Here is a 14,233-nt window from a genome sequence, read left to right on the forward strand (position 1 = left end):
CATCCACAAACCCAAGCTCCAGGCACCCATGCCTCATATCCCGCTGGATTAGAGGTAGGGATTTAGGCACCAAGAACTTCATGAGCCAGATAATGCTCTCACACCCAGCAGGGACATCAGACCTGGTTGTTGAGGCAGTGGGAAGAATAGCTGGGAACCACACCTCTGAAGTGGTTTGGGTACTTCTTTACAACTTGACACTTCCCATCCCTCTCTGCTTTCTATAGCAAGAAAACCAACAGTGCATGTCTATGGATTCGAAACCAAACCTGCTCTTTTGAGTTACAATTTAAGCTACGGTACAATTATACATATTAATACTGCATTTTCAAATAAAATTTAAATTCAAATAAAATACCTCATAGGAGTGACCACCAACAAGTCTTAACAGCTAGTAACTTGATCCCCAATTGTATGTGTTTTTTTCCACTTTAATGTTTTCAAATAAGTTTATCACATTTTCATCTATGTTAATGCTTCCAAATATACAAATAAAACTTTGTCTTCAGACCTCTCCTACCTGGCTCCAGTCATTTTGAACTCTGTATCTCAAAGCTGTAATATTTTCTTCTGTTAAAAAGGCAGCCGTGGGCTGGAAATATGGCCTAGTGGCAAGAGTGCTTGCCTCGTATACATGAAACCCTGGGTTCGATTCCTCAGCACCACATATGGCCGATTTCTAACAGCCAGAAGTGGCGCTGTGGCTCAAGTGGCAGAGTGCTAGCCTTGAGCAAAAAGAAGCCAGGGACAGTGCTCAGGCCCTGAGTCCAAGGCCCAGGACTGGCAAAAAAAAAAAAAAAAAAAAAAAAGGCAGCTTTTTTTTTTTTTTTTTAAGTTAAAAACATCTTTATTTCAAAGTGAAAAGTACAAGGTCTCATGTAGCAGAAGCTGAGGTGAGTCTTCTTGGTATGGAAGGTGAAGGTCAGCAACATTTCTGGCATAGGCTAATTCACCAGGAACTCCAAACAGCTGGACTGAACGGCCTTTAGGTCCAGCTGTCAAGTCTCATGATATACTTCCTTTTGTTGATCCAGTGACAGAATCTGAACAGTTACATTCCACTTAAGATTTAAAATACAGTAACTTTTCCCAAGGAAAAATTTCAATCCAGAATTCATGTCAAAGATATTAAAAACCTTGTACGTATGGGGCTGGTATTTTTAGCAACCACAAAGTAAAAGAAATTAGACCTTGGCTAATGATTTTTGTGATCATGACATCAAGTAAAATACCATTCTTTTTGCTCTCTACATAAATAGAATATGAACAGTACAAACATTTTACTCATGTTTACTGATTTACAGAGAATATCCAATAATCAGAACTCATCATTTTTAATACTGTACATTAAATTATAATATAACCCACCCTTACTAAAAAGATTAAGCTGACCAAGATAAAAACCGTCTCTAAGGCTTATATACATTAGAAATAGCAAAAATAATAATAAAGAAATTAGAAAATAGTAATCAAATGCTGAAAATCTAGAAGAATTCTCCAACATCTGCTCTCTTATCTCGGCATTTGCTTCGAGCTTTTGTTCGAGCTTTGAAAGCTGCAGAGTTATATAAATGCTGAAATGAAGAAAAATATATGTGAATCAGTAAGATTAAAAATTATCTTATATAAAGAGAGAAAAGATAAAAATCACAAAGGAATGAGTTAATTTGACCCAACAAACTTTCTAAATGTTTATGAACCATGCCAACATCACATGAAGAATAAGGGTGGAAATTAGCATAATCAATAGCTTCTCCATATTAAGAAAATTATTCAGTCAGGGCTAGGAGGATAGCTCAAGAGGTAGAGTGTGGTCTAGCATGCCAAGGCTCTGGCTTTAATCCCCAGATGGTAAGCATGAAATTGAGCATGTACATGGTACATGAGTGTGTACATGTGCACACACGCACCAACACAAACAAATGCATAAAATAACAAATTAAAATAAAATAAAAGTAATGACACCAATCTGATCAAGGAAAACACAGAATATTACTTAGGTGAAAAAGCCCTACTTGGCTGTCAATTAAAAAAAAAATACGAGGAGTGCCATTTTAATAAGCTTACTGAAAAAAAAACAACAACCATGAAATTCAAATCTGGGTGTTAGAGTAAAATGCTTTCATTTTCACTACAAATGGAAGAGTAGCTTTGGAAAGCAATCACAAAATACAAATCAAGTCATGATTGACCCCGTATTTTCTTGTAAAACTCAAAAGAGTATGTAAAAATGCTTCTTATCTATAAAGTTTTAATATGTTTAGCAATTAACTATGTGACCATAACATTGACTCGACAAATGAGACTACTACAAAATAAAAAGTTTCTGCACGGCTAACGACATAGCCACTAAACTAGAAAGACAGCCAACCATATGGGAAAGGAAAGGATGTTCACCAGCACAGCAAGAGACAAAGGCCTAATAATATCCATCATCTACAGAGAACTCAAAAATCTAACTCCCTCCAAATTCAGTAAACCAATTATTAAATGGGCAAAGGAGCTAAAGAGAGACTTCACAGGAGAAGAGATAAAAATAGCAAAGAAACCTATGTGGAAATGTTCAACATCCCTGGCAGTAAAGGAAATGCAAATAAAAATAACCCTGAGATACCACCTCACCTCAGTTAGAATGGCCTATACTCTGAACCCAGGCAACAACAAATGTTGAAGGGGATGCAGGGAAAGAGGAACCCTTCTCCACTGTTGGTGGGAGTGCAAAGTAGTACAACCACTTTGGAGAACAGTATGGAGGTTCCTTAAGAAGCTCAGCATAGACATACCCTATGACCCAACCATACCACTCCTAGGCATCTATCCTGAACAACAGGTCTCAAGATATCATAAAGATATTTGCACATCCATGTTTATTGTTGCACAATCCACAATAGCCAAAATATGGAAATAACCCAGATGCCCCACTACAGACAAATGGATTAAAAAAATGTGGTACCTGTACACATGGAATACTACATCGTGATTAGAAATGATAAAATATTGGTGTTCTCAGGGAAATGGTCAGAACTTGAACAAATTACGTTGAGCAAGACAAGCCTAGAACACACAGAACATGGGCATGGTTTCCTTGATATATGACTGTTAAGGAGGGAGGGAGGGCAGTAGAGACCATGTCTGCAAAACAACAAACTTCTTTTCAAATGGTATTTCCACATGTCTGGGTCAGAGACTTTACATTATGTATCAAAAACCAAATAACTACTAAACATCAAAAACAACTCAAAGAGAAGGACACAGGAGCATTGTACTGTTGATGTTATCTTTAAAGTTCTAGGTGAATTTCCTGTGGCGTACCCTACGTGGTTACTGTATATGATTTTGGTACATTGGATATTGTATATGTGCCTACCTGACCTAGGGAAGACAAAGAAAAATGAAGGTGTAAGATATCACAAGAAATGTATTCACTGCTTTATTATGTAACTGTACCCCTTTGCACAACACCTTGTCAATAAAATTTAATTAAAAAGAAACTTCTAAATACACATTTTAAAATAAAAATTTCTACACTGGGCTGGGAATATGACCTAGTGGCAAGAGTGCTTACCTCCCATACATGAAACCCAGGGATCGATTCCCCAGCACCACATATACATAGAAAATGGCCAGAAGTGGCGCTGTGGCTCAAGTGGCAGAGTGCTAGCCTTGAGCAAAAAGAAGCAAGGGACAGTGCTCAGTCCCTGAGTCCAATGCCCAGGACTGGCAAAAAAAAAAAAAAAAAAAATCATACACCACGATCAAACTGGATGCATCCCAGGGATGCAAAGTTGGTTCAATATACCCAAGTCAATTAATGTAATCCACAACCTCAACCGGAGTAACATAAAGAACCACATGGTTATATCACTGGATGCAGAAAAAGGGTTCGATAAAATCCAGCACCCATTTATGCTAAAAGCCCTGGAAAAACTGGGATTGCAGGGAACATTCCTGAATATAATCAAGGCAGTTTATGACAAACCAACAGCAAGCTTAATTCTAAATGGTGAAAAACTACAACACAGCACTAGAATTCCTAGCCAGAGCAATTAGGCAAGGAGAAAATATAAAGGGGATCCAAATAGGAAAAGATGAAGTTAAACTTTCTCTCTTTGCAGATGACATGAACCTATACCTAAAGAACCCCATAGACTCTACCCCCAAACTACTAGAGCTGATCCAAAACTTTGGCAAAGTTGCAGGATATAAAATAAACCCTCAAAAATCAATGGCATCTCTATATGCTAATGACCCGAACGCTGAGGCTGAAATCAGGAAAGCAACTTCTTTTGCAATAGCCTCATAAAACATAAAATACCTAGGAATAACCTTAACCAAAGAAATGAAAGACCTCTATGATGAGAACTTTAAAAACATGAAAAATGAAATTAAGGCAGAACTAAGTAAATAGAAAACTCTCCTATGCTCCTGGATTGGGAGGATTAATATAATCAAAATGGCAATATTGCCAAAGGGTTTCTACAAATTCAATGCAATACCCATTAATATCCCAACACCATTTCTTAATGAAATAAGAGGAAGCAATCCAGAAATTCATATGGAACAATAAAAGACCCAGAATAGAAAAAACAATCCTAAGCAGAAAGAACAGTGCTGGAGGAATTACAATACCCAACCTCAAGCTGTATTATAAAGCTATAGTAATAAAAACAGCTTGGTATTGGCACCGGAACAGGCCTGAAGACCAATGGAACAGAATTGAAGACCCAGAAATGAACCTGCAGAACTACGCCTACTTAGTCTTTGATAAAGGAGCTAAAAAAATAGTCTGAAAGAAAGATAGCCTCTTTAACAAATGGTGCTGGCAAAACTGGTTCAACACATGCAACAAACTAAAACTAGATCCTTATATATCACCCTGCACCAAAATCAATTCCAAATGGATCAAAGACCTTGAAATCAAAACAGATGCCCTGAAAATACTAAAGGAAGAAGTAGGAGAAACACTTGGGCTCCTTGGCACAGGACAGAACTTCCTTAACAAAGACCCAGAAAGGCTACAAATCAAAGAAAGGTTGGACAAATGGGACTGCATCAAACTGCAGAGCTTCTGCACGGCAAAGGACATAGCTTGCAAGATAAACAGAAAACCCAAAGATTGGGAGATCTTTACCAGTCATACAACGGACAAAGGCCTCATATCTAAAATATATGCAGAACTAAAAAAATTACCTTCATCCAAAACAAAACCGCATCCAAAACAACTCCTTACCTCTCCCCTCCCCCCAGCCACACCCCCACCCTTACACACATCTCTGTATCCTAGTAACTAGGATTATAAATCACTCCTGGTTGAGCCCTTTAAGCTGTTAGCAGTTGTTCTGTACCATATACATTAGGAAAACAAAAATAATGTTTCAGTAGGCACAGCTAAATTATAGGAACTTGGGACAGAATATAAGCTCAGACTCCATTTTTCTTTAGTGTATTAAAAACAAAGATAAAACTGTACCCTTTCAAAGCGAGAGATCTTCATTGTTTTAAGTGCTGCAGCATCAAGCATCACTGGGGGTCCAAGTTCAAACACATTGCGAAGGAATTCATTTGACTAATGTCAAAGAAAAAGGCAGTCAGGTTCAGTATTAAATATCACAGCTCTATTTCACTAGTTAGAGTGTATCTGATTAACATAAATGATGTAGAAGATGTTAAGTATGAACTTAGGTCATTTACATTTTGTTCAGCCCCCACACAAATTGTTTTCCAGTGCCTTGAATCCAAGAAAGCTATGTGAAGCTGTTTGCTTTTTGTTTTGGTAATGTTCAAGCAGACTTACAATCAAAAGCAAAGCTTCAGATTTATTCGTTCTTATTTTTATTTATTTATTTATTTATTTTTTTTATTTTTTATTTTTTGGCCAGTCCTGGGCCTTGGACTCAGGGCCTGAGCACTGTCCCTGGCTTCTTCCCGCTCAAGGCTAGCACTCTGCCACTTGAGCCACAGCGCCGCTTCTGGCCGTTTTCTGTATATGTGGTGCTGGGGAATCGAACCTAGGGCCTCGTGTATCCGAGGCAGGCACTCTTGCCACTAGGCTATATCCCCAGCCCTCGTTCTTATTTTTAAAAAATAATGTTTCCAAATATCTGGAAGCATTCTGAATATTCAATTAACTTCAAAAGTTAATTAAGTGAACTATATTCAAAATAGTTCCTTAATTTAAAAGCAAACACCCTCAAAAAAGATCTTGCTTACCTGCAAGTGGTACTGCATCCCTGATCCAAGAACCTCCTTAAAGGTGTCATAGGTGTGTTTTTTGACCCAGCAATCAATATACATGCGTTCTGGACCAAATTTAACAGTTTCTGTTGGGAAATCCCTTTCCTAGCCAACAGAAAAGCAAAATTATCACAGGTAATAAAATGACCCAGAGATTGAATAAATACAATTTAAATGAACAATGTTTTAAACAGAACTTTGCAAATCAGAGATGTAGACAGACCGAGAATTGTTATTGTATTGTAAGGGTGCAGAATTCATCTAACTGCACAGGCAAGCCACAACTACATTTAAATGAAATAACAATTATAAACAAAACCACATTATTGTGAACATTTAAAAATTTTAAAAGCACTTGAGAAACTTGGGGAAAGGAAATGTCAGGTGTTTGTACTAGACTAGGATGTAAAGAGAAGGCTCCAAGTTGGAAAGACAAAATTTGCATGAGTGCTGATGATAGAAAACAAGTAACTACAAGCAAGAGCAATGAACAAATGGCTGGTGTGTATGTATGTGTGTGTGGAGAGGATTCCAAGAAATCTCAGCAAGGTTTACCAGAATGAGAGGCAGTACCAAGTGTAAGATTTCAGAGATAGAGCAATTATGTCAGAAGAACATTTCTAAGGTCTCACTATGGAAACATAGCCCAGAGAAATCAAAGTAAGTCACTGGAGAAATGCAGAAAACTCCCAGTGGATGTCACCCAGAATGGTAGAACTTGATAAAAAAGAAAACTGCTTAATTATTTGAAGAACCTTAACTATATAAGAGTAACCAGGAACAGAGCTGCTGGCTTTTATAGGACAAGAGACAATGGAACTTCAAAACAAGATTGTGCCAACCATGTGCCCCATACATACCTACACCTCTACGTATACACAAACCTCTGGGTATATATATATATATATATATATATATATATATATATATATATATATACTATATACTGTATATAAGCCACACACAGTGTATACATTATACATACACTATATATAGTACATAATGTCAGACTTACATGAATGTACCATTCCCTAGTTTGTGATTTCAGCAAGCAACTTAACCTCTGAGTTTGTTCTTTGCCTGTAGTATGAGGCTATCTATACCTACAATGCACATAAGCTATTAAAAGCATGAGAAAGCATGTCTGTGAGGCACAGTAACCGCCTGGTGTATTTAGTTCAAATCAGTAGTACCTAACTATTATTTCAGAAAATAAGATAAACTCATCTCTATCCTTAGCTGTTACTCCTTCTCTCTCTCTCCAGTAACAGATTACTTTCACTCCCTAATTCAGGGTGAATCGCAATAATAACTTTTATCGTCAAATATTTTGCACTAGTTCTTTCTCCCACATTGTCTCTAACATCTAAAACAACGCAGAAATCCACAAGAACTCCAGCAAACATTCTAGCTATCAATTCTATTCCCTTTCCCATTATAACCATACCACCTAAAAAATTAAGAAGGGAGAAGTGGCACTGTGGCTCAAAGTGGTAGAGCAGTAGCCTTGAGAAAAAAAGCCTAGGTTCAGCACTGCCTAGGCTCAGTTAAAGCCCCACAACTGACAAAAAATAACTAAGTAAAAAAAAATTTTTAATGCGGGGCTGGAATAGGGCTCAAATGAGAAAGTGCCTATTTACCATGTACCAGGTTCTACATTCAAACACCAACATCAACACACTCATAAAGTGGGGATACACCCTTCTACTTAATCACTCCCCATTCACCTTGCAATCCACTGCTACCTGGCTTTTTTCCCATCACTGAAGCTCCTCCTCTGAAGGTGATCACTGACCAGACAGATTTAACTGAACTTTACTCTCTCACCTGACTTGCAATATTTGGCATGGCTGAGAGCACAGGACAGTGGACTCAAAGTTCGGCTTTGCTAATAACTATTCCTTATTCCTTTATTTTCTATTTTTCTTTAAAAAGGAGATGATTCTGTTGCTTGAAGGTTATGCTGGAACTTGGAAATAAAACTGATTGCAGTCTGTTATGTTAATTGCTTGTGGCTTTACTGAACTTCTAAATACATAAAAGGTTTTGGACAGAGAAATGGTGTGATAACCACTACCACACTTAAGATATACACTTCTCTGCACTTAAGAGTCCTTGGAAAAGCGGGGGTCCTCAGTGACAGCTAAGTTCCACTGAAAAAGGAACAAGATACCTATCAAGGATCTGAAGAGGAGCCATTCTTTGGCAAAGCCACTGAAGCAGAAGCTGGAAGAACAAGGAGCCCAATGAAAGGGTAAAGTAGGTCCTTGAATCCCCAAAGAGAAGAGGGTGGGTGAGGCCAGGGAGAATAGATCAGGATAGCAAAGCCTCACAGTACTAATAGACAATGGGATTTCCCATGTGTCTTCTCCAGGGTCATCAGTGCTGGGTCCTGGCCTGGGACTTGTGGACAGACAGGGTGTCACTTCTACCTAGCCAAAGACAACTGCTAGGATCGAAACACCTCCACAGGGAGATCATTTTACCCAAATACTATAATCCTTCAAGATTTCTAAATCAGTTATTTACTTTACACTGAAGCAGGTTATAGACCACAGACACAGTCTAGCATCACATAATGATTTTTAAGTAGCTTCGCCAAGATCTGAGGTTTTCTATTTTTTGTGTTTTTAGCTTCTATCATTTCTAGCAAGCTCAAGAAAAATTTTGTTTAAAAGTAAAGGATTTTGGAGAAACTACAAGAGCAGCAAAATTGATCACGTTCACTAAAAACATTGGACTAAGTATGTATAAATGAAGCAGAATTGCTTGAATGGTGTCAAGTTCAAAGCAGAATACATTTTATCACTATGTAGCTTTCTTTTTTATTTCTTATTTCTTTTTAAAAAATTTGCAGTAGTGGTAATAGAACCTAAGGCCTACCAATGAGCTAATAACTCCAGTTCTATTTTTAAAAAAAAAAAAAACCTAATGAAGTATCCTTAATATTATGATGGCATTGAACTTTCCAGTTTTACGTTAAAATAAGAAAAAATAAACCCTTCACTTACGCTGTTTTGAAACTTGTACTCTGGTATTAAAAATGAGGAAATTGTTTTTATTGAGGTGAAATTGACTGAAGTTAAAATTCAATCAACAAAATGACCCAACTATCAAATTCAGCCTGAAAAACAACTTAATTTCAAAATGAGACTATTACAGTAGTTAAGAGGCCTACCTCCACAGCCCTCAGGACATCTCTAAAAACCGACCGCTGCTTTCTCTTGTCTACTTTGGCCCGGTGCTTATTTCCATCTGTAGCCAGAGCTCTGAGCATCTGGGTCAAAGATTCCATGTCTTCATAAAAAAAGTCCTGGTCAAGAAAAACAATTTTATTTTACTGTTAGTAGTTTTTGTGTTACAACCTCTCCTGCAGTTACCCAGTCCCAAACTACTCATTCCCTGAAATCCAATTCTCTTATCCCAAAGGTACAAGCTATCAGTTATACTTCTGAAAGCACACAATTCCTTTACTGGTCCACGTCAGTTTCCTTGTTAATGTGGTAATACTTTTAAGAAATGTCTTCATTTGGGGTAGTTTTGTTGTTGTTACTTAACTCTATTTCACAAGCACATTAAAAACCAGAAACCATGACTCAGACTTACTTATTTAATCAAAACTAAAAAGGTCAGAGGATAAGCAATCTCCAGAGTTCTAGTGGTTCAGACTTGCTGAATATTTTTTGTGTTTCATAAGCAGTTCTTATTCTGGACATTTCCCCACTTGTACACATTAGTATCTGAGGAGTTTAATTAAGTGATTTAACTTACTAAGGTGGAAAACATTATAATACTAGTGGAAAATAAGCTTGAAATTAATGTGATACTCTTGCTATTAAATTCACAATTGTATCTTAATGTTTCAGATTATGAAACATTCCACTCTAATGTGAAAGTTATAAATATGCAATCTGAAACATTTCCTTTAACATTCCCATTCAGCTATATCTACATTAACGCAGCTCCCTACAAGATACAATGTAATTAGCTAAAACAGAACAAAGTTATACTGATCTCTGTATTTAAATCCCAATAGATGTGACTGCATTGTAAGATGATAATAATTTCCTTATTAAGGTATTTCAAAAGCTGGTAATTTGCTATTCATTTTGCTGACTATTTGGTTCTTTTACAGTATTACCTTTTTTAAAAGAGAGATGCATGATTTTAAAATCCAAGCAGAATAATGTTTACGACAATTCTACAGATTATTTTTGTTAGTATTGGTTTTTAAACAGAGCCTTAAGCTTGCTAGGCCAGGGCTACTACTTGAACCATACCTCCAGCTCTCTTTTTTTAATTTTATTATCTTTAAGTAGCTATATAAAGGAGTTACCATTTAACAATATATCTTTAATATCTTTATCAGTGTCACCTCTTTCAGAACTCTCACCGAGCCTACCCCTGACTACCCCATTCCCTCACTTGTCTTAATTTTACAAGATATCATTGGATTCTCAAATGCAATTTGCCCACCCCATTTTCCCCTTTACTCCAAACCCCACCCCTTTTGAGTACTTGATTCCTGGTATTTTATTTTGCTGAAATTTGACTTTGCCTTTTAAGAAATTTCACTATCTGAGTTCTCCTTATTTTTCGAATAGTGTCTCACTTTTTGCCTGAGATGGCCGGGCTGCAATCCTATGTATGTTCTTCATATAGCTGAGATGACAGATGTATGGAACCACACACACCTGCCTTAAACCCAGATTCCTCCAGTCTCAGCCTCATAAATAATTATTACCACAAGACTGAACCACTACACCCCATTACATTATCTTTTTTATTTTTTTTTTTTGCCAGTCCTGGGGCTTGAACTCAGGGCCTGGGCATTGTTCCTGGTATTCTTTTGCTTAAGGCTAGTACTCTACCACTTGACCCACAGCACCACTACTGGCCTTTTCTGTTTATGTGGTACTGAAGAATCAAACCCAGGGCTTCATGCATGCTAGGCAAGCACTCTACCACTAAGCCACATTCCCAGCCCCCAACACATTATCTTAATTGGTTTTTAGAACTTAGCCAGTGATTCCCAGCTGGCAAATGATCTTTCCTCCCAAAAGACATTTGGCTATGTTTGAAGGCATCTTTGGTGGTCACAACTGGAAGAGAAGGATGTTACTGTCATCCAGTATGAGGAGACGTATGCCTTTACCCACAAAATATCATCCAGTACAATTTATCAACAGTACTGAGATGAGAAAATCCACTATGATCTTAGCAATGGAAGAAGCGCACAGCTTACAACTACGAAACATTGAGTTCAATAAAGTACTAAAACTCAGAAAAAACAGCATCTGTCATAGGAGAAATGGGCACATTAAAAAAAAAAAGACTGTAATATATAAATATTTCATGAGCATGACCCAAAAAACCACTAGAGTATAGGAGAACTATGTAATATAACTGTCTTTATATGTATGGAACAAAAAAGAGCCTTCCACAGATAAAACAAGAATGCAATCATCTACTACTTGAAGCTTGGGCATAATTACATTAGCAATGTGTGTTTCAGATAAAATGGAAATAGCTAACACTACCCATATCTTGATTAAGTGAAATAACAAGTAAAACAGAGCACATGAACATCAACTAATTCTTAATGATAGCTCAGATATACTTGTTCAATCTAATACATTATAAACCTGACAAGGAAGTCAGATGAAGATAATTATTTCATACCAAAATAGCAGCGATCCTAAGTTGATAAGTAGTTTAAAACAGATCTGTTAAACTATACAACTAATTAAATTTAAATTTTTTTAAAGTAGAATTAAGATGAGATGAAACTACAAAAATCTTCTTGAAGAGGTTATGCAGACAGCGATAAGATTACAATCATAAAGTCATTCCCCAAACTAGTATTTCTATATAGAAGGGACTGTAAATACAATAACATAAACTGGATCTTGGATTGCCAATCTTAAGTCTCAAGGAACAGAAAACTCATGACCTGAAATTGTAGTTTAGTGATACAACACCTGCCTACCATGCATGAGATGCTGGGTTTGATCGCCAGCACTGTATACAAAGAAAGGAGAGAGGGAGAGGGAAAAACAACACAATGAAAACAACCACAAACCCCTCCCTAATTCACTGTACAGAATGGTCTGACTGCTCAAATACAAAAATGTATTTCTTTAAGACCCTGTGACTCTTATCTCCCATAAACTACTCAGAAAAAGTTCGAGTGGCACTGTGGCTCAAGTGGTAGAATGCTAGGCTTGAGAAAAAAGAATCTCAAAGACAGTGCTCAGGACATTAAGTTAAAGCCCCAGGACTGGCACCAAAAAAAAAAAAAAGAATCCTTGCTAATCAAAGCTGACCACTTTGTCAAGGTATCAAGGTATGGAAACATTTTTCACAGGGCAGGTTACTCTGAAAACAAAGCTGCTTCTCCTGAAATACAGTATCTAATGTGTATCTAATTTAAGTAAGGAGAGTGTTAGTCTTTGGTCCTCTTTTTTTCCAGCAGTATTCACCTTAGTACATATTAATGTATGATTGAGGTCAGCACATTGCATGCCCCCATGATCAGTAATCGTTCCCATCTAATAGCCACTCATATTTTATTTAAGTTTCTCCAGAGTTCCTAAAAGGCCACTAGCAGACTTCGAGAAGCCAATACTCAATCCAGTAGACACTTATGGTAAATGCTACCACTTACACCACATTACATGTATTCTCAACTGTAGGGAGTGTTAACACCACTTTCTCCATTTTAAAGACAAGAACACTGAGACATGTTGCTTAATAGTATCCAACAAGTATGGTGAAAACCAGCACAAACCTAGGCAGCCTGGCTCCAGTCCACTCTTACCTACTTTTATGGCAAACAGCTTAAGCTAAGAGCTCTAACAAAGGAGTAAAAATTGTTCACTTCAATAAACTTTAAACATGAAACTCTGTCAGCTCAGCTCTTCAGAATGTTTTACCCCCAGGAAGAATTCATCCCACTGTTAAGATTTCTATATTAATGTCACAAAATAATTATGTTAGCAAAAGATTCTGAGTAATTTAATGCTACCCATTTGTTACTGTAACAATTTTAAATCTTCCTATGTAATTTCACCAACCAACTCCTTGGTTTATGTTTTTATTTTCATTGCTAAGAAATTAACCCAGGGCTTGATACAACCTAGACAAGGCAAGTATTTCACCTCTGAATAATCTTCAAACCCTGCCTCAATTTAACTTTTTTTTTCGGGGTGGGGGGTGTTTTAATGATAATTTTATTGTTATTATTAAGGTGTTGTACAGAGAAATGACTACTGAGTAAGTCAAGTAATGAGTACAACTCTTTTTGGACAATGCCACCCCTTTTGCTTTGTTTCCCCCTCCCATCCCTGCCCACTAGTTGCCTTGGTTTAACTTTTAACAACCCTCTTCCCCCCCACCCTCCCGCATCAACTACTTCCAGTATTACTACTACACATACCTAAAAAGCTGATTTACTTATTTGCAACCCAACTCATATTTTCCTTGGCAAAGACTTAAGTCATATTATTCATGTTTGAATGAGTTCAGAGAATAAAAGATGGGCAGATATTACATTTATAAAATTTAAACAAATTCGATATGAATATCTTAAATTACATTATTCACTTTTAAGATGTAATTCAAAAAAATAATAGAAAGTTATTTCAAGCCAGCATAATTTTAAAAATTGTGACATGATTTTTGTGCTTTGGGATTAAGGCCTCGTTCACTATCTAAATAAAATTAAATTGATTGCTAAGGCTGAATCCATTTCTTACATAAGGAAAATGATTAGCTATTAGGTATTAACTAGTTTTTACATTATCTACTTACTATGCTGCCAAAAAAGACAGGGGTAGTTCAGACAGTGCACACATGTAGAAGTAGAGCTGTGACTCAAGTGGTAGAGCGCTAGCCTTGAACTAAAAAGTTTAAAGAGAATGCCTGAATTCAAGTCCCAGGGCTGGAACCCCCCACTCCCCCACACAAAAAATGTTTGTACTTGTGTAAATTATAAAAC

General features: G+C 36.9%; 1 protein-coding gene across 2 annotated transcripts in view; it reads right to left on the reverse strand.

Annotated features, from left to right (window-relative positions):
* Positions 1-1,274: 1,274 nt before the first annotated feature.
* The window catches only part of Ifrd1 (interferon related developmental regulator 1), a 51,643-nt gene continuing 38,684 nt past the window's right edge, over positions 1,275-14,233 (reverse strand). For both annotated transcript variants that reach the window (XM_048339768.1, XM_048339767.1), the window contains exons 9-12: positions 9,413-9,547; positions 6,211-6,339; positions 5,471-5,566; positions 1,275-1,574 (exon numbers count right to left, since the gene is read on the reverse strand). In XM_048339768.1, the coding sequence (XP_048195725.1) occupies positions 1,485-1,574; positions 5,471-5,566; positions 6,211-6,339; positions 9,413-9,547 (450 nt within the window). In that variant the 3' untranslated portion in view covers positions 1,275-1,484. The remainder of the gene's footprint in view (positions 1,575-5,470; positions 5,567-6,210; positions 6,340-9,412; positions 9,548-14,233) is intronic.

The sequence above is a fragment of the Perognathus longimembris genome, chromosome 2 (genome assembly GCF_023159225.1).
Source record: "Perognathus longimembris pacificus isolate PPM17 chromosome 2, ASM2315922v1, whole genome shotgun sequence".
Classification (NCBI taxonomy): domain Eukaryota; kingdom Metazoa; phylum Chordata; class Mammalia; order Rodentia; family Heteromyidae; genus Perognathus; species Perognathus longimembris.